Here is a 20,296-nt window from a genome sequence, read left to right as displayed (position 1 = left end):
TATAAACCGTTCATACAAATGATAATATTTTCGATGATTTTATCACACAAAAGAAAGTAAATTTTGATTATAAATTATAGAGACTAAATTTTATCTTTTTAAAACCATTTAAGCCAAATTTGTAATTTACCCTTAAAAATATATATAATTATTATTTTGTAATAATATATAATTATAATTTATAATAATATATTACACAATACATATTACATTTAAAAAATTATTTGTATTTATAACATGACATAATTGTACTATTTATAAATATTTTTATATATCTTTAATACAATTATGCTTTTTAAAATGTAAAATTGAATTATGGATACAACAAAAACATTAAAAAAAAAGTTAGTTTTCAAAATTAAATTTACATAGTTATAGATCATAAAATTCAAAAACAGATTTAGAAAACAAAATCCAAATTATCTGTCAAATATATATTTCTTGTACCCACTTAATCTAAAAACATACATAAACATAATTTGAATTATCTACTAAACTAAACAAGTCCTAAACTTTCAAAATTTAACTTTTAATTTCAAATACATGACATTCTAAATTAAAAGAAAAAAATCTTCAATCCCTTTAAAATTTGTTTCTTAATTAAAATTTTTGATTATTATTTTAAATAATAATAAATAAAAAAATTGTTACAAAACATAACAAAAACCCTAGATAGATTAGTTGAATGAATTTTGCTGTATTTTGTAAATAGTTTTGATATTTTGCTATTTTCGAAGACGCGGTTAATAAAAAACTACTTTATAGACTTTTCAAATGCATTATTATTGAAAACTTGACAGACTAAAAGTTAGAACTACTCGAAAGTATAAAGGTATAAAGGTAGGTTTTTGATGTATAATATATTTAATTTATATGTATGTAGGTATGATTTGTTTTACTACAAAAACAATAATTGGAGAAAAGATTGGTCCATAAGGTTAAAGGCAATAGAGGATGGCGATTGGTGATAACACACAAAACTGGAAAATTCAGCTTTTTGGTTTCGATGGTTATGAGATTTCACCATTGATGAGTGCCCCTTCTACCTCCTCTCTTCTCTCTCTATTCCTTCCCTTTATCTAAAATGGTCCTATCATATCTCAACACCTAGATTCACTTTTTCTAAAAGACACAATCGTTTTGTTCATTCAAAATATTAGGTCAAAACGATATCATTATTTAATCCGACTAACTTACTCTATAAAATTTTATGATTTTTTTTGCCCTTTACTTGCATGGTATGTATATGCAATGTCATTTCTCGAACATACACTATTGCATTGTGATCTTCCAGTCTCTTGCATTATTTTTACTCTTGATCCTCCGATACTACTTTTAAGTGAAAAACCACTATATATCCAACGTGTATAAAAGTTGAACGGTGACCTTTTCTCTGTTGAGAAAATTAATTGACACTTCTGATGCTAGCTCTTATGACTTCTTCGATCTCTTTCAGGTGATCAATTCGCGGTGGGTCAACATGAGCTTTAAAAAAATAGATTTGACTTAATCTCTATAATTTGGGTTTTAAAAAAATAGATTTGACTTAATCTCTATAATTTTGGTTTTTAGCTTTAAATTGGTTATATGATCTTACAAATTTCAATTTATTGATTAATTAGATTAAACCACATAAATTTTGTCTCTACTTTTCTTATATTGACACAATTTTTACATTACAATAAACTCATATATTTTCAATTTATCTAACTTTGAAAGTTTATGATTGAGTGAATTGAAAAAAAAAAAATCTTTCAAGTAGTAAATCACAATTTAAGAATAGTTTATGAAGTTTAATCGAACAAATTATAAGATAAAATTGTGACTACTTTTATTAAGTATATGTGAGGTAGAAGCTTTAATATATCTCAAATCTTGAGATTGGTGGTACAAATTCTTACTAATTAACGTACGTTAAACGTTATTTAGTTCACAATTTATTATAATTAGATGTCATCTATAATAAATTGAAAATTGCAAAAATAGCAAAAATAGCAAAATTTGTCAAATTCTATCAATGATAGAAGTCTATAACCGATAGACCATGTTGTAAATATTGGTCTATTAGAATGATACAAGTCTAACAACGATAATTTTGCTATATTTGCGGTTTTTTTAAATTTTTGCTATGTCTTTAATTATTAGTCCTAAAGTGGTCATCAATTACAATTGCCCTTAAATATTCTATTAAATTTGTGTTCATACCTTAGCTTGTTTAAAAATTTTCATCCCTAATTTTTTTGCAAACAAATTTACTACACATCAAATATCAATATGAATGGAAGCAACTAACAAGTATAGATTTTAACTTAGGGGTAAAATGAAAAGTAACTTATTTAAATGTTGGAAAGAGATGTTTTTGTACTTCATGTATTGGTGAAAAATGATTCACTTGGTCTCATCAAATAGAGTAAAGTCTTTGAAAATGTAAAATCAATTGTGAGTGGTCCCTTTGTGGAAGACAAAAAGATGGGACAACATAAAAGGAAAATAATATATGATATCTCATATCATATATATGTTTGATGGTTAATTTATCTATGCAAAGGGGAGAGATGGGGTTTCTATGACTATATGAATATTTGAATTATAAACACCAACAAACGACGATTGTGCTTGTTCTCGTATGTGTTCCAAAGATCATAAGAGTAATAATATTTGTTAAGGGTTGTCCAACGAAAGATAAAAACCTAAAATAGTATTAAAGTCTAGATAAAGAAGTTAGAGAGAAAGTCAAATTCTCAAATTTTAGGTAGACTAGTCAAGTTCGTTGAGTTTCACGAAAGCATAAAGGACGAGTCAAGCTCTACTGATACTTTGCAATTTCGCTACAACCACTTTGACATTGTCAAAGACAAGCTTGAGTTTAAAAGGGGATATGAATGATTCAATATTACATCTGAATAAGAGATATCTCAAAGAGATAAAAATAAAGTTAAGAAAAGCTTTAAAATATTAAGAGTTGATATATTTTTAGTGGCTCGATTATAGAAACTACAAAGTTAAGTGTGCTTAACTTGAAATAATTATATATTTGATGAATTTTTGAAAAATTTTTGAACTTATTACACTTTTTGTACTAACTTAAGAATCCAATGGTATACTCGAGTCAATATCATACGAGTTCGAGTACCGTTGCAAGTTTAGCTCCAACTCAAATGAAGTGTCCAAACTAGAGAATTTTTTTCACAATTTTTTAAAAGAAGGGACCAAAGGAACATTGCTTGCTTGACGCACACACAAGAGAACACAAAAAACCGAGTCAGCGGCAGGCAACGCGAGTTCAAACTTCAACTACTTTCAATGACGGACCCACGAGCTCCACTCCCATCTTCATCTTCATCAACTTACTTACCTCCAAATGATTCACTACCTAAACGCTTCAAGGTCTTATGGCGGGTTCTATTGATCTCCAATTTCGCTCTTTCAGGTTCACTCTACTATCTCCTCGTACGTTTTCCTTTTTCCTCGCATTCTGTGATGGGGTATTTTTCTTTAATCCGAATCTCGATCCTGAACTTCCCAGATCCTGAATTGACTTTTGGAAATGAAAAAAAAAATGGAGTTTGTGATGAAAATAATCTGTATGTTGAATGTTTTTGCTTTTGTTTTTGCACGCCAGGTGTTTGATGTAATGACTGTGATGGATTTCTTTGTTTAGTTGTAAAATATGTTGCTAGTTGCTTCTACTGCTGTGATTGGTTTGTGGAATCTCTTTGTTTATGTTGTCTGGATGATTCTTGCTTGGAAGAAAGTTGTTAATTTCATTTCTTCATACTTCCGATGTATGAGATTTATAGCCTGAGAGATAGAGGATTAGTAACATGCAAAAGTTGATATTAATAGAGAGAAATGTATGAGCACACGCAGGACTGTTGAATTCGATATGTGCCGATCTTTGTGTTTGGATTCAAAAGATGAGATTGCTGAGAAAATGTGTCAATTTTCGTTGAATGAGGACTCTCACGATGTGATATGCTATGGCTACTATAACATTGTTGCCTATGCATAAAAGTTGGCTTGTAAAGATTGACATTTTTTCTTTCTTAGTTCCTCCAGTCTGATCTTATCTTCTATATGCTACACTGTTATTCATGAACTTCACTAGTTAGAGCATGACTCTAAGCAGCGGGAAAGGTTTCTTTCAAGATGTGGCATGAATCTCATTTTAAAGGAGAGGGATGGGATATTCATTATATTATAAGTGTTGTAAGCTAGAAAATTAAGGTTAGGTTGGAAAGTCATTTGAGTCTCGTTTGGTAATTATTTGGTTTTTAAAAGTTAATAATATTTCTCTCAATTTATTAGGATGGTTTCCATCTTTTATAAGTAAAGTAATTGAATTCTTAATTAAATTTCAAAAACATAAAATAAGTTTTTCAAAACTATTTTTTTAGTTTTCAAAAATTGATTTGTTTTCTGAAGTGGTAGAATGATAACTAAGCAAGAAATTTAGAGATGGAAGGATTGTGTTTATAGGCTTAATTATCAAAAAGTAATAGTTACTAAACAGGACATTGATTTTTTGTTTTTGAAAATTAAGTTTATAAATACTACTTCTACCTATAAGTTTATTTGTATTGTGTTGGTGGTTTCGAATATGAAGCCAATTTTTTAAATTAAAAACAAGTCTACATTTAAAATTTTCTATTTGTTTTTGGAAGTTAAATAAGAACTCATACCATTGTTTAAGAAAGTTAAAATCTATAGCATGGAAATTTAAAGGAAACAAATATAAATTTCAAAAACCGAAAATTAAAAACGAAATAGTAGGCTTAAACTTGTGGTTTTCTAACTAAAAGACCCGAATCAAAGAGTGAAGGAATGCCTACTCTATCTTGAAGTCACGTGATCCTCGATCTGATTAGTCTATGAATTGGCATCAATCAGTTTGGGAACGTAGTTGCTATCGTTAACCAGCAAAAAAGAAAAGAAAAGATTCTTATTTCTCGTAGAACATCTCAAGTCAGATACTTCTTATATAGATCTGCCCAATTCTTATATATCTTGCAAGATTTCTTTAAATTTCAAATAAATGGAGTGACATTAACTTCAAGCAGGAGAAAGAGGAAGATGTAATCTCTTCAATTTCTCATCTAAGTTAGGTTCAACTTTAGATGATTCCTTCCTTATTTTCTCGAATGGTTTGGGTTAGTTGATAATCTGTCCATTGATGATAAGGTAATAACCAAGATCACCTGTTCAATTTCCTTTCCAAAGTGAGCGTAGGAGTCTTAATCTGAAGTCTGGCTATCTACTATCTTGCGTTTCTCAATGAACTGATCATAGTTCTCTTTTTTTCTTCATTGCATTGTGCTCGAAACTAGAATATTCGTATGAGAGACATTTACTTCAGCCACCTGCCATGCAATTGAATTTACTTTAATGATGTCAAACATTAGTTGCCAGAGTGATCTTATCTCAACCTAAACTAGCATGACCTTTCTCCTTGGAGGAGGTTGGATGTTTGATTTCCCACCCCAATTGTTGTTACGCAATTAAGACATCTACTCCTTCCTACAAGACCTTTAAACCCCTTCGTTTCACCCACATTTTTTGTACTGTTAAGAAAAACATTAAACATTAGTTTGCAACTGATGTGTATTATTTCATGCATTGCAGCCTACATGTTTGCAAGTGCAAGGAAGAGACATTTTAATCAGCTGGAGAATGATCAAGTAGAAAAACAAAGTGATAGTGAAATTATTACAGAAATCCCTTCAACAATTATGGTGGATACCACTGGCATAGTTACTGAGAACGTGTTGGAAGATCAGCAGCAAGAACCTGACCAGGGGGTGGTTAGTGGTTGGAGAGAAAAGTTAGGATTTAGTAGAAAAGTGAATTGATAGTGAGATGTTGATTCTTTAAACAGTTCATTCTCTCATAACCGATTGAAGCTCATTCAGGTAAATATGGTGGGTTGCTGCAAAATTTTCTTTAAGACTATTTTGTAGGCGAATGATTTATTGCGGTAGATTTGTTTGCTTGTAATATAATTCTAAGAATATTAGCTCATATAATAATCATCTTTTTTGCTGGTAAGTTTTATTATTTAAGAAATCGCACCTCTGAGTCGGTTGATAATGATTTTGTTTTTAGCTATTTTTGAAAGAAGTATTTGAATTTTCAGTCAAATTTTGAGAAAATTAAAAAAAATAGGTTTTCTTAAAACTTATTTGTTTAGTTTATTGTTCAATTTTTAAATTTTTTAATTATTGACAGAAAGTGAATCACTCGTAAATTTAATTTTAAAATAAAACTGAATGGTTGTTAAAGAACTATACAAATCATTCAAAAGAAACCCAAAAATTGTTTTCGTGATAAATAATCTCATCACAATTAGTGCTACATCCCATGATCATTATAATGAGTAATAGTAATAGTCTAATTTTCTCTCTAAAAATAGTTATAATAACAATGATGACATCATTTAATTTCAAAAGTATAGTCTTAGCTTTTTTTTTTTGGCTATTTGATAAGGTAAGAGGACGTGGGACTTGAGATGTCTATTGTAATTGAAGTGTACGGATGAGGAAATTGAATTTCTAACATTAAAATCGATAATACGACTACTATATCAATTGAGCTACTCTCGTGTTGGCCTCTTATGTTCGGATTTTATATGCTAAATTTTTCCTTTTTCTTTTTTGAATAACTCCTTTTTATGGTCTAAATAAAAAATGGGTTGTTTCTTAAATGATAATATTTAGGTGCATCCCCTTCTTCTCACTAGCACCCAACAAATTGTTAAAATATTTTTTTGACAAAGATATGAAGAATCTACCACATGACAAAATTTGATCGAACAATTTAGTAGGATGCATGAAAACATGTGATGTCAGATATACCTAAATCGGTTTATTCTTGAAAACAAGTGATAAACAAACTCAATAATGCCTAGGTGAACAATAATCAATCCTCACTAGCTATCTTGTTTTTAAATTTGTATACTTAAATAAAACATTCATTTTCTTTTTTAACTTCACAACTTTTCCTCTCACTCTCTCTGGAAGAATTTTCGGTAATTCTTGCTCATCTTCATGATTCCGTTATCTCTTGGATTTTATCGGCACAAGGTAACACTTCCTCATTTCCAATGCGTTCCATCATATATTGACATACGCATGTAACAAGTGTCTCAATACTTGTCCTTATTTGAAACATGTACATTATCTTTTCCATTGTCTAGTATGAACCATTCATTTCATATTTGGTTTTCCTTGCAATTTTAACACGATCATAACCATTCATACCGAGTGTCGATCATCGAACATCGATTCTCATATAGTGGGTGGTTATTGTCAACTAAAATATTGACATAAAGTAGAGTTTATAATCGTGTGCACGAGTAACAAGTCCTCCACAATAGAGAACTATGCATCGAGTATTGAGGATTTAACGTTGCGATAATCATAATTTTTTCCTATTCTTCTATGCAACACGACAAAACAATTTAAAAATCTAGTGAAATCGGTTTTCAAGCCACCAAGTGTCTACCCAAGTCATAACAACTAATTAGAAGAGAGCATTTGGACACTTCATTAGTAATATTCAATAGCCAAACTCCTACATTACAAATAAGAAAGACGAATTTAAGAGATAATAAAGTATCTTTGATTCAAGTAGAAGACCGATTTTCATTCACTCTAAAAACAGAGAGTCTTTTCATTTTGTTGGGTAAAAGAAGACCTTGGTAAGCCTATGTTAGCTGTAAGTGACATAAAAAACTATTGGTGACACTTTTGAGTCGTAAGGTGCGGTTGGTAGACATCTGAAGCACAATTTCCATTTCTTCCTACTCCCTCAACTGAAATTTTAGAGTAAAAACAAAGAAATCAAACAGCCAAACGAAACGAACGTAGAGGAAACTGAGTTTACCAAATCAGAACGATTTCAACCCAGATTGTAGGCTATACATATGATCTTAAAGTCGACAGATTACTAGATCTTCTCTTTGTTTTACTCCTCAATGGCTGTTCCCGTCGAAGAAGCCATTGCTGCGTTGTCCACATTCTCCCTTGAGGTAATGCTTCACTAGTTTCTGAAAACTACCCATTTCTTTATTTTTGGCGGTCATTTTCCTTTGGATGTTCTACTAGTCAGTTTCGTCAGACTTTTTTAGCTTCAAATTATGTTTTATTTGGTCAGATATGAGAATTCTGTTATGGGTTTTACTTTTGAAGTTTGAATGCTTGCATTTCTTAGACTCCGACTTTAATTGATGTAGGATGATCAGCCAGAGCTGCAAGGACCGGGCGTTTGGGTGTCAACTGAGAGAGGCGCAACTGAGAGTCCAATAGGTATGCATTTTCTAGAGTTGTATATGGACATTGAGCATCTAGATTTAGTACGGAAACGGCTATGATTTTGTCTTTGAAACTTTTTCTATTCTTCAAATGCGGACAATTGTTCTAGAAACTTTTTACTGGAACAGAACAGAGGATTTATGTCGATGGTATTTTCAACGACAATTACTAAGGATGGGTTGAGAGTAGAGCTGGAATCAACGGAATATCAAAATCAATGAAACTCAAAGGGAGAAATTGCTCGTTTATTGATTCCATTTAGAAATAAGACAATGAAATTTGAAAAACTGACCCGAGGAATAATTTATTGAAGACAAATCATGAAACTGGGTCTGAGAAAAGGCATTCTTTATATTGTGAGAGATGGATGACCAAGACAACAATGGACATAAAAACTAGAAACAACCACAGAACATAGTAACTTTTAGTACTCGATGATCAAAAGTACGAGTCCTCTAGAATTATTTCCTCTCCCAATATTCTTTTTCATGACAAGTTCTTGAACGAAGCAATAGTCAGGATAGATTGAGACATAAAAATTAAGGTCATGAATGAGTTTACTAACTAATATCAAGTTAAAAGAGAACTGAAATAAATGTACAACAAATGAAATAGAAAGAGATGGGGTGAGGTTTATAGTGCCAGATCGAAGAACAGAAGATTTTGATTCATTTTCTGAAGTAACATTTGCAAGGAATAAATGGTAAAAGGGTGGAAGATAAATTGGGATTATATGTCATATGATAAGTAGTACTAGAGTCTAGGAACCATTAGGTAGATGAGGAAAAAAGACAATAGTTCATATTACTTGAATCAACAATCATTGTAATAGGAGTGCAAAGATGATGAAGAAGATGCTCTTGATGATTTTAGTATTGTTGAAATTAACAAATGGCTTCTTAGATGAACCATGGATGGATAAATTCCTGGATTGAACCACATTAGATATTATTGCCACTTGTAATGATCCATGAATCTCACTCTTAGTTAATTTTTTTGTAATTTGTTTATTTGATTTTATAGTTAGAAGATCATTCATTCTCCTTCTGTTGTTTTTTTTATATGTATATTCTTCTCTGTAAGGGCATCCCTGAATATAAGATGATTCATTATTTGTACAACTGACTTTTGAATAACTTTTGTAGAGTATAGCGATGTTTCTGCGTATCGTCTATCCCTAGCAGAAGACACCAAAGCTCTCAATCAGTTGGTATGTTGTTTTACTTTCCATGCCAAGTATTTAAGTTTATTCTTTTATCTAGGAACAAAAATTACTTTCTTTTATTGATGAACAATCACTTTTATGTGGAGATCTTCATTTATTGAGGAGAGTTATTCAGATTCTATGGTCCCCTATGGATGGTCTTTCCAAGAGACTTTTATTTTGATTTTCTTACTCCAGTGCATGTGGAGGATGGCCTAGAACTTTTTAGTGAGTCTCAAGTGTTTAAGAAGTCTCATTTGTTTCTATGTGATCATTCACATGCAAATTTAATTCAAGCTTCAGTGAAGGATGGAGATGAAGTTTTAAATAAAACCTTTCTCGTGATTGTTTGTTTAAGATGTTTCCATTTAAGCTGTTTGCTGACATTACTCATTGCAGAATTCTCTTATTCATGAGGGTAAAGAGATGGCGTCGGTGCTTTATACTTATCGAAGCTGTGTTAAAGCACTTCCACAGGTTAAACTGCTTTGACTATTGCACATGTTATATTATTACTACAATTTATGAATGTGATTTTCTTGTTAGGCAACATCTTGGTTTGTAAGCATCATGGAACAAAAAATTGATCATATTATGTGAAGACGTTTAGAGTTCACGGGTCCATATGTATGTGATAAGTTAAGATCTGTATGGCACTGGTAATTTGTTGTTGCAGAAAACTTTAGTCAAGGTGACAGTTTTTTTCATTCTTTCGACAAGGTGCAACAGATTTCTTTGTCAATAATACTTGTATTGTTATTGTTTTTGGATGAGATGACAGCTTTCAAGTGTTGTCTTCAAATCCAACGTTATCCAGATTTTAGTGGGTTTTGTCTTATATTTCTTGTTTTACATTGGCAAGATTGAGTTTTATTTTTTGTTTCCTCTTTTGTACTTCAATCATTAATCTCCTGTCACTAATTCAATGGAATCTTGTTTTGGTTTCAAAGAAGAAAACACACACATACACACAAGGACTTAAAAGAAAGACAAGCCCCCTAAAAGGAAGACCTTTAAAGGAAAGGGTTCCAATTGTTCAAAATAGAAGTTAAATAATAATTACAAAAGCTCTTCGAAACTAAAGCTCAAAGAGAAACATGAAATCTAACATGGGAAAAACATCCGAAGGTTTCCCTTCCAAACCTCTAAACACTATTATTTCTCCCCAAAGATTCCATAATATACTCCACACCTCGGCAAATCATAAAAAATTGTCATTTTCACAAAAAAACCAACCATTTGAAAAAAAAATAAAAAGAACTCCAAACATATTTTGCAAACTCACATCTCAAAAGAATATAATCTTGGGTTCTTCAGTCTTTCGTTAACTAATGCAATAGAATGGGCCAACTAATGTGGGAAACTTTCTACTATTTCTTTGTTTTCTTGAATTCTTGTCATATTAAATTCTCGTAATTGTTTCCTATGCTGAATATGAAAAAATTTCTCCCAAAAGTGTGCTTATCGGTTAATAAAATTTTGGCAGCTACCTGAATCTATGAAGCAAAGTCAAGCTGACCTATATTTGGAAACGTATCAAGTTTTGGATTTGGAAATGAGTCGTCTACGTGAGATTCAGAGATGGCAAGCGTCAGCTGCAGCGAAGGTATTGCTTTTAATGAACTGTTCCGTTATTGGTACTTTAAATTGCCCAATTCATGTAGGCTATCTTTTATGCAGCTTGCTGCGGATATGCAACGTTTCTCGAGGCCTGAGAGGCGCATTAATGGCCCAACAGTTACTCATCTCTGGTCTGTTATGATAAGTTTGAACTCAAGCTTCTCTAACATATAATTACACTAGCTTATCCCCTAATGTTGGGAAATTTTAGTTTTATGTTTATTTCAACATTTCTAAATTCTAATTAAACTTTTCGACCTTAGGTCAATGCTGAAATTGCTTGATGTTTTAGTTCAACTTGATCATCTTAAAAATGCCAAGGCAAGCATACCCAACGATTTCTCTTGGTATAAAAGGTAGGAGAACATTTTCTTTTGTCTTTATGGTTTAGTGAATGCAAATTTTCTTTTCTCCTTCTAAATAGGCCATAGGGATATAAAAGGGAAAAATTGATTGTGGTTGAGTTCATCAACAACTTGGTCTCCTTTTGCAAGCCGTAGCCCTAGATCTTTAAGTTAGAAAAGTTACATATGGTCAACGATCAACAAAATAGAGAAAAACGAGACCTCCCTACTGTGGGATAACATATTTAAGGCTTGTTTGGCAGTAAAAAGTTTAGACATTTGAAAAGGGGGAACTTGAATTGGTTTCTATCTGAAGCATTAGGGTTGTTACCCTTTTGCTCAATTTGTTTGGAGTTATTTTTCTAATATGTTTGGGTTTCAATTAACTATGCATAAATTATAGGGAGATGATCGAAGTGTTCCTTCTTCATTTGTCATATAGGGAGAGGTGGAGGTTGAGAAGTCAAATAATAAAAGCCAGATTGTTCAGATTACAAGTAGTCATAGAAGATGTGGTCAAGAGATTCCGTTGCTTCAAAACTTTATTGCACTGAAAAAAAAACTATGCTACGGACCTCCCCCTTTGAGGGGATTATCTTGGCGAAAGGATTAATATTTAGTCTATTCTTTTAGTAATAATGGAACAAACATAGAAAGCAAACTCATGGTAGAAGACAATATGAAGGATTCTTCCTTCGTAAGATTTCAGCCGAAATGAGACTTCCATTAGATTCAAGGGACCAAATTCAAGCATCTCTACAAGTGGATAAGTAAATCAGAGAGATATCCAATAAAAGATTATGGAAACCAACCATCTCTTCATCCTCCAAAGCTCGTCTAAATATAACATTAAGTGGAAGTTGAAACATCTCTGTAAGAATAAACAGAACCATTTGAGTAATTAGAAATAGCAAAAAGCCTGTTTAGACAAAAAATTTTATATCCTGGCATCTACTTTGGTGGTTCATTCTTTTCTTGGTACAGAGAAGATTGTTTGGTTGACCATTATTCATGCCTTTCTCTATACTATGGGGCAATTGCAGTAAACGTCTCTTCCGATATTCATTTTTATGTTAAGATAGTTTCATGGATTTAGTTGTCTACTAGGTTGTATTGGTGCAAACCAAGGCACCCTTTAATCTTTTTACTTTTTCCTATTAGTTTCTATTAGGAATCTCTTTAGTAAGCACCTATAGGTGCTGGAGATCTCTCCTTATTTCATTTATTCAATTAAAAAAAAGAAATAGCAACTAGCCTGGAAAACTATTAGGGGGTGTTGGGCAACTTGGATAATTTGGGAGAGTTGGGTTGGATGGGTAAAAAAGAACCAACTCACCGCTTGGTTCACCAATAATTAAAGAGGTTTATTACCTCGTTATTTGCATCAACTCACATTTCTCACTTTGTTATTCGTGTCAACTCCCCAAATAACTTTCCTATAATTATTACCGACTCAACTCAACCCAACTCTTTGTTTTTATCACTAACCAAAGGCTCCCTCATTGAGGGAAGCATTTTTTGGTGGCCCAGCCTAGCGGTGAATCTTTTAGGATCAATCTTTGTAGGTTGTTGCTGTGGTAGCTTCTTTTCTAATCGTTTTGGTTTGTCAAGTTAAAGTTCTATCTCGTTGTTCTTGATAAACCCTTAGTTGATTATTCATCTTGAAATATTTGTTCAAATTGACATGTTTCTAGTTATTCTTCAAAGCTTTAGTTTCTTTGTTGTAGTTTGGCTCAAGCCTTGGTTTAAGCAAGTTTGTAATTTTTTTTTTGTTTCCTCTCATGTACTTTAAGCATTGACTCCATTATTTGAATGAAAAGTAAAAAAAGAAAAGAAAGGGAAATACCATTAAGGGTGGATTCTTCCAAAATGAAATCTTTACTACCATCGCCAACTTTGAAATTTACAAGACTCCACCTTTTTCCAAAGATTTGGACATGCTAATTCACGGGCTACCAAAACTAGAATGCCCTTCACCATGGATGTTAATAGTAACGTTCCTCCAAAAATGGTTATAGAGGAATCAAATAATTTTCCAAAACAATTCTCTTTCTTGGATTGATTGTTTTGAGTTAGCTTAGTTATAGGTTTCTTCTTGGTGCTCCTTATCTAGGTCATTCATGGGATATTCTCAATAATATCTGTCTCAACTCTAATGCTTTAATATATCTTTCTTAGATTTTTGTTGTACCTTTAGGATTATTGTACTGTCTTTCCTATGTTTTCTCTTTTACTCCTTTGTGGAGTTTGTATCTTGAAAAAAGACACTAAAAAGGATTATTCAAGGATTACATCAAGATTTGCATGAATTTACCCCAATTTTCTAATCCAACTACAACACCAATCAATTGTTAGAGTGTTAGGTTGGTTGTTATCTTTCTAGTATTACAAATTTGCCTAAATTTTTTTTGGAGTTATTTTTATTATCTGTTTATAATTGTAAATGTAAATAATAGGGAATGGTTCGATATTTGGTAGAGGTTTCTCGCTAGTAATAAAAAGTGATTTTTTCTTATTCATTTTCTTTTCTTTCTACAGGACCTTTACACAAGTCAGTATTCAGTGGCAAGACTCTGATTCAATGAGAGAAGAATTAGATGACTTACAGGTTCTTGATACTATCTCTAAAATGTTATGTTGTTGTTTTGTCATCCCATAGGTGATAGATTAGAACGATTTGAAATTTAAGTGATTCTCATGTTTTTCTGTAAAGAAATTTTAAAACCAAAATGATAGTATTTTGCAAAATTAAATGTATTTTTGAGGTAAATTACTTTCGGTTGTAAATAAGATTTAGCTGTAAAATTGTCTAAGATTTAGTTCAGCCGGCGTACTCCAAACCATGGTCCTCAGTCTAGTCGCAGCACCCTTTTGATCAGCCGCACTTCCAAGCGGCATTGCCACCCTCGTTTCATGTGCTGCCTCCTTTTCAAGCGCCGTTGCAAATCTGATCTTTACAGCAGCCGCACATCCGTGGTGTCAGGATCGATCAACTTCATAACAAATGAGGGTTTGAATTGGGTGAACCTTCAGCAAAATCCAAACCAACCGACTTGCCGATGTATTCCAAGAACCTAGCAACTTCGTTCTCTACTTTGTCCTCAAATTATATCACTAGTTATCAGGCACCATCTATAGGTGTCTTTCTAGGAGAGAAGCTAAATGGCTAGAACTATTTTTCTTGGTCTTAATCGGTTAAAATGTATCTTGAGGGACGTCACCAATTCGGTTTTCTGACAGGGGAAACTCTTTGCGCCCCATCCGGTGATGGCCAGGAAAGTTTCTGGAGAGGGGAGAACTCTCTTATTCTTTCCATGCTGATTAATAGTATGGAGCCACAAGTTGGCAAGCCTTTACTTTATGCTACAACTGCGAAGGATCTATGGGCGGACACTACTCAGAAACTTTATTCGAAGCGTCAGAGCGCCTCTCGTCTATGTACTTTGAGGAAACAAGTCCATGATTGTAAGTAAAGAACTTGGGTGTAACCTCTTACTTCAATAAACTTTCCCTACTTTGGCTAGAGATGGACCTGTGCAGAGAGACAATATGAGATACTCCAAATGATGGCATACAATATGCGAGACTTGAAGAAGTTGATTGGATCTATGGCTTCCTTGCAGGTCTCAACTCCAAGTTTGACATTGTTTGTGGTTGTATACTTGGCAAGAGACCTCTTTCCTCCTTAATGGAAGCGTGTTATGAAGCCTGTCTTGAAGAAGGTTGTACGAGTGCCATGAGTGTTCTGACTACTCTTGCTATTGACTCCGCTGCCTTCAATGCTAGAACATCTATCCATGATAATGGGAAGAACAACGGAAAATCGATCCTTATTTGTGAGCATTGCAAGAAACAGTGGCACACCAAGGACCATTGTTGAAACCTTCATGGTCGTCCTCCTAGAGTTCGGAAATGGTCCTCAAATGATAAATAAAATTAAGGGCGTGCTTATATGAGTGAGTCTATTGGAACCTCTCAACCATCTGGCCCAACTGCAAACCATAATGGTTTCAGTCAACCCCCCCACACTAGGGACCATTATTCAACCAGTCATTTATACAGCCCACCAGTGTATTCTGAGAGTCTGGTTACATCATTCCCTTATTTATCCTCGTCCTATGTGTCTAATACAGTGGCACAGTCTATAGGAAATTTTTCAAGGAAAAAGTTGAATAGCCAAAATTATTTTTCGTGGTCCCAATATGTCAAAATGATTCTTGAAAGGCGCTACAAGTTTGGCTTTCTGATAGGTGAGATACCTCGTCCTCCACCGGGAGACTTTTAGGAACGGTATTGGAAAGGGGAGGATCCTCATTGATCAGCAGTATGGAACCACAAATCAATAAATCCTCACTGTTTGCTGTAACCGCTAAGGATATATGAGGCACGACTCAAAAATTGTATTTCAAGCGTTAGAATGCCTCTCATTTATACACACTGCAAAAATAGGTTCACGAGTGCAAACATGGGACAATGGATATGACATCCTTTTTTAACAGACTCCCATATATGGTAGGAAATGGACCTATGGGTAGAAGTTGTTTGGGATCGGCGATGACATACATTGCTCTAGGATTGAGGAGGTTGACAGGATTTATGTTTTCCTTGCCTGTCTCAACCCTATGTTTGATATTGTCTGCAAACTTATATTGGACTAGAGACCTATACCCTCTCTGATGGAGGTTTGTTTTGAGGTTCGCCTTGAGGAGGATTGTACCAGTGTTATGAGTAGTCTGACGATCACAACTATTGATTTTGCTTCCTTCAGTGCAGAGTCCCCTAGTCATGACAGTGAGAGGCACAATGGGAAACCAATCCCTAACTGTGAGCATTGCAAGAAACAGTGGCATACCAAAGAGCAGTGTTGGAAGTTACATGGTCGTCCCCCGGAGATAAGAGATGCTCTAACAACGAAAAACAAAACTCGAGGCGGGCTTATGCTAGTGAGTTTTCCAGCCCCTCTTAGCCACTTAAGGATTCCCATTCAACTACACTAGGAGCTATTGCTTAGACAGGTATACCTCAGTCCTTCAATCTTATTAGTATTAATAAGAAGAACCCCTGGATATGAACTTTGGGACCACATATCATTTGATAGGTTTCTTTGAGCATTTTATGACACTCCATTCCGTCTGCTAGGAATGAGAAAATAAGAATTGCTTATGGCTCCTATTGTCGGGAAGGGGCAAATTTTTCTTTTCGAAGGATTAACCTTACACAATGTGTTGCATGTATAGAAGATTTCCCATAATCTTCTATCTATAAGCAAGATTGCCAGTGGATTGAACTGCAAAGCAACATTCTTATCTGATTCTGTTTCTTTTGATGACTTGAGCTTGGGGAGTATGATTGGCACTGTCTGGCATAGTAGGAATACCTCCTCTAGTAGCAGTTCTAGGCATACTCTTTTATCCTCATACTTTACTACTTATGGAAAAGGCTGTATGTTGTGACATTTTTGTTTAGGCCACTTTCAATATATGAAGTATTTATCTCCTCATCTTTTCTATAAGGTTGATGTTTCTTCTTTAGCTTGTGATGTATGTGTTAGGGCCAAACAACATCGAGTCTTATTTCCCTCACAACCATACAAGCCAACCAACCGTTCACTCTTGTTCATACTGATGTTTAGAGACCATCTAAGATCACTACCTCCTCTGGAAAACGGTGGTTTCTGACCTTTATTTTTGAGATGAGCTCCACTATCTCTTATACTGACTAGTGGGTGAAAATGATAAATCTGAGAATGACGGGTTCAAGATAGTTGTCCCTGAAAATATGGTTGAGAAGGGCAATGTGGATGAAGTCATCACAGGCAGAGAAGATAAGATTGATAGAAATAAGGTCATTATAGAGTTCATTGAAAACAAAACCAAGCAAGATCATTCAGGAAACATAGTAAGTAGGACCCATCCCTTGACCTCCCTATTGCACTGAGGAAAGGTACTAGGTTTTGTACTGAGCACTCCATCTCTAATTATGTTTCGTACGATAACCTTTCACCTCAGTTCAGGGCCTTCATTGTTAGCCATGACTCTACCACAATACCCAAGAGTATCCACCTTGCCTTAGAGTGCCTTGAGTGGAAAACTGTCGTCATGGAATAAATGAGAGCTCTGGAAAAGATCAAGACTTGGGATCTTTGCACCCCCAAGGGGCACAAGACTATGGGATGCAAATGGGTTTTTGCACTCAAGTACAAAGTAGGAAGTACCTTTGATAGACATAAGGCCAGGTTAGTTGTAAAAGGGTTCACTCAAATTTATGGGATTGATTATTCTAAGACATTTTACTCTGTTGTAAGGTTAAATACAGTTAGGTTCTTGTTGTCAGTTGGTATAAATAAAGACTGACCCCTATATCAACTTAATGTTAAGGATGCGTTCTTGAATGGAGATTTAGAAGAGGAAGTGTACATGAGTCCTCCTCTAGAATTTGAAACTTAGTTTAACAATTGAGTTTGCAAGCTTTAAAAGTCTTTCTACGATTTGAAACAGTCACCGAGAGCTTGGTTTGATAGGTTCACCACTCTTGTCAAGTCTCAGGGATACAATTAAGGGCACTCCGATCACACTTCGTTCACAAAGGTATCCAAGATTGGGAGAATTATTGTATTAATTGTCTATGTTGATGACATTGTGCTATCTGGGGATGACACTATTGAAATCATCCAACTAAAAAAAGATGGGGGATGAATTTGAAATTAAAGACTTGGGGAATTTGAAGTATTTCCTTGGAACGGAGGTTGCTAGGTCTAGAGAGGGCATCTCCGTGTCCCAGAAAAAGTGCACCCTTGATTTATTAGTTGAGACAGGTATGATGGGACGCTGTACTGCTTATATGCCCATTAAGTTCAATGTCAAACTCGAAAATTCAGGTGACAGGATTTCTGTTGATAAAGAGAAATATCAGCGCCTTGTGGGAAAGTTGATTTACTTGTCTGACACTAGGTCTGACATCTCCTATGCTATAAGTATTGTCAATCAGTTCATGCGGGCTCCTTATGAAGACCACATGGAAGCTGTTAACAAAATTCTAAGGTATTTAAAAGCAACACCTGGTAAAGGGTTGAGGTTCAGGAAAACTGACAGAAGGTGTATTGAGGCTATACAAACTCTGACTGGGCAGAATCTATTGTTGATAGAAAATCCACCTTGGGATACTCAACCTTTGTGTGGGACAATCTCGTTACTTGGAGAAGCAAGAAGCAAGAAGTTGTGGTTAAAAGGAGTGTTGAAGTTGAATACAGGGCTATGAGTTCGAGAATCTGTGAGGAAATCTGGCTCCAGAAGGTGTTTTTTGATGTCCGTTAGGACTATGAAGTGCCTATGAGACTATTCTGTGATAACAAGGCATCTATCAACATTGCCAATAATCTGGTCCAACATGACAGAACCAAACATGTGGAGATTGACATACACTTTATCAAAGAGAGACTGGACAAGGGTAGCATTTGCAACTCTTACATAACCTCGAGCCAACAAATTGTTGATATACTCACAAAGGGCCTCCTTAGACAAAACTTTGACCTATGTGTTATCAAGTTAGAACTTTCTGACATTTACGTCCCAACTTGAGGAGAGTGTTAGAAATAGTGAGCTTGAGACTTGAGATTCACTTTGCCCTAATATGATCCATGGGTAGTTAAGATTTACTTTGCCGTAATTTTTTATTCTTTTAATTAGGCTCATGTTGCTTATAAAATTTTCTCCCTTTTGTACCTTTATGATTATCAGAAAATAATAAGAAACATATATATCTTGGTTTTTCTCTCGGTACTAAGGTTTTCACATATATCTTGTGTTCTTTCTTTGTCTTTATTTTTCAATAATAACAATTTAGTTCCAAATGTGAAAAGTACTATTGAGATTAAATGAAATTTCTTATGCATGTAGATTAATATTTGAAGTAAGGGTCAAGTTTGTTTATAAAGTATAAAAGGTTAAGTAGTCACATAACAAAATTTGACAGTTAAGTTCAATGAATTTTTTATGATAGGTATCAAACTATTACAAAGTTGAAAGTACAAGGAATATATTATTACACATTATTACACAGTAAGGTTCAAGGACTAAATTATTACTAATTTGGAAGTACAAGGACTATTTGTTACACATCAAAGTTCAGGGACTAAATTGTTGCATCTATAAAAGTTTAGGGACCAAAAATGATATTTAACAAACAAGAAAAGAAAAAGAAAAAGAAAGAAAACTTCAATATTCATTTCTTGATTCCAAATGGAGGGTTAATGAATTATGAACTAGCTTGGCACCATAATTTTAGTCGTCCTTTTAACTTCTAACTTTCTTTGTTTTCTCTCTCCCTCTATTCTCTGCTATCTACTTCACAACAGATTTTCTTGAGCACACGGTGGGCCATTTTATTGAATCTTCATGTTGAGATGTTTCGTGTAAATAAGTATCCTCACTCTTAGATGTCTGTCAATTGAAGAGGATTGAATTTGTCCAGGTATATTGGCATCCCTAAAAAAATCAATAAGAAGTATATTGGCACAAAGTGTATATTCTTTGTACTGAAGTCCTACAAAAGGTATATTGGCACCCCTAAAAAAAAACCCATTCCATCTATTTAGACTTCCTTAACATGAAATAGTGTGGAAGACATTCTTCAGATCCTCATTGTCTTTGCCGTGGAGTCATTGGAGTTGGATTTTGCTCTTCTATATCCAGAGAGGCATGTGCTTTTACGTATTTTGCCTGTTCTTGTTGTTTTAGCCACATCGTCAGAGAAGGACAGCGAATCACTTTATAAGAGGGTGAAGATTAACAGACTCATTAACATCTTTAAGGTATTGCAGC

General features: G+C 33.9%; 2 protein-coding genes across 3 annotated transcripts in view; both read left to right on the top strand.

Annotated features, from left to right (window-relative positions):
* Positions 1-3,175: 3,175 nt before the first annotated feature.
* Positions 3,176-6,063, top strand: LOC101210247. Of its 2 annotated transcripts, none has more exons than XM_011661677.2 (2): positions 3,176-3,450; positions 5,623-6,063. In XM_011661677.2, exons 1-2 carry the CDS (start codon positions 3,393-3,395, stop codon positions 5,847-5,849), a joined length of 285 nt encoding a protein of 94 aa, XP_011659979.1. In that variant the 5' UTR covers positions 3,176-3,392; the 3' UTR covers positions 5,850-6,063. The 2 variants fall into 2 exon arrangements, with proteins under 2 accessions (XP_011659979.1, XP_004135711.1); XM_004135663.3 differs by having other exon boundaries at positions 3,186-3,430.
* Positions 6,064-7,685: 1,622 nt separating this feature from the next.
* Positions 7,686-20,296, top strand: part of LOC101209997 (protein PIR) — a 36,716-nt gene continuing 24,105 nt past the window's right edge. Inside the window, exons 1-10 of the mRNA XM_011661675.2 lie at positions 7,686-8,026; positions 8,231-8,303; positions 9,455-9,519; positions 9,913-9,990; positions 11,000-11,119; positions 11,194-11,264; positions 11,397-11,489; positions 14,016-14,085; positions 19,831-19,895; positions 20,091-20,286. Of these exons, the coding sequence (XP_011659977.2) occupies positions 7,973-8,026; positions 8,231-8,303; positions 9,455-9,519; positions 9,913-9,990; positions 11,000-11,119; positions 11,194-11,264; positions 11,397-11,489; positions 14,016-14,085; positions 19,831-19,895; positions 20,091-20,286 (885 nt within the window). The 5' untranslated portion in view covers positions 7,686-7,972. The remainder of the gene's footprint in view (positions 8,027-8,230; positions 8,304-9,454; positions 9,520-9,912; positions 9,991-10,999; positions 11,120-11,193; positions 11,265-11,396; positions 11,490-14,015; positions 14,086-19,830; positions 19,896-20,090; positions 20,287-20,296) is intronic.

The sequence above is a fragment of the Cucumis sativus genome, chromosome 1 (genome assembly GCF_000004075.3).
Source record: "Cucumis sativus cultivar 9930 chromosome 1, Cucumber_9930_V3, whole genome shotgun sequence".
NCBI classification, from domain to species: domain Eukaryota; kingdom Viridiplantae; phylum Streptophyta; class Magnoliopsida; order Cucurbitales; family Cucurbitaceae; genus Cucumis; species Cucumis sativus.
This window is presented reverse-complemented; position numbering and strand designations above follow the sequence as displayed.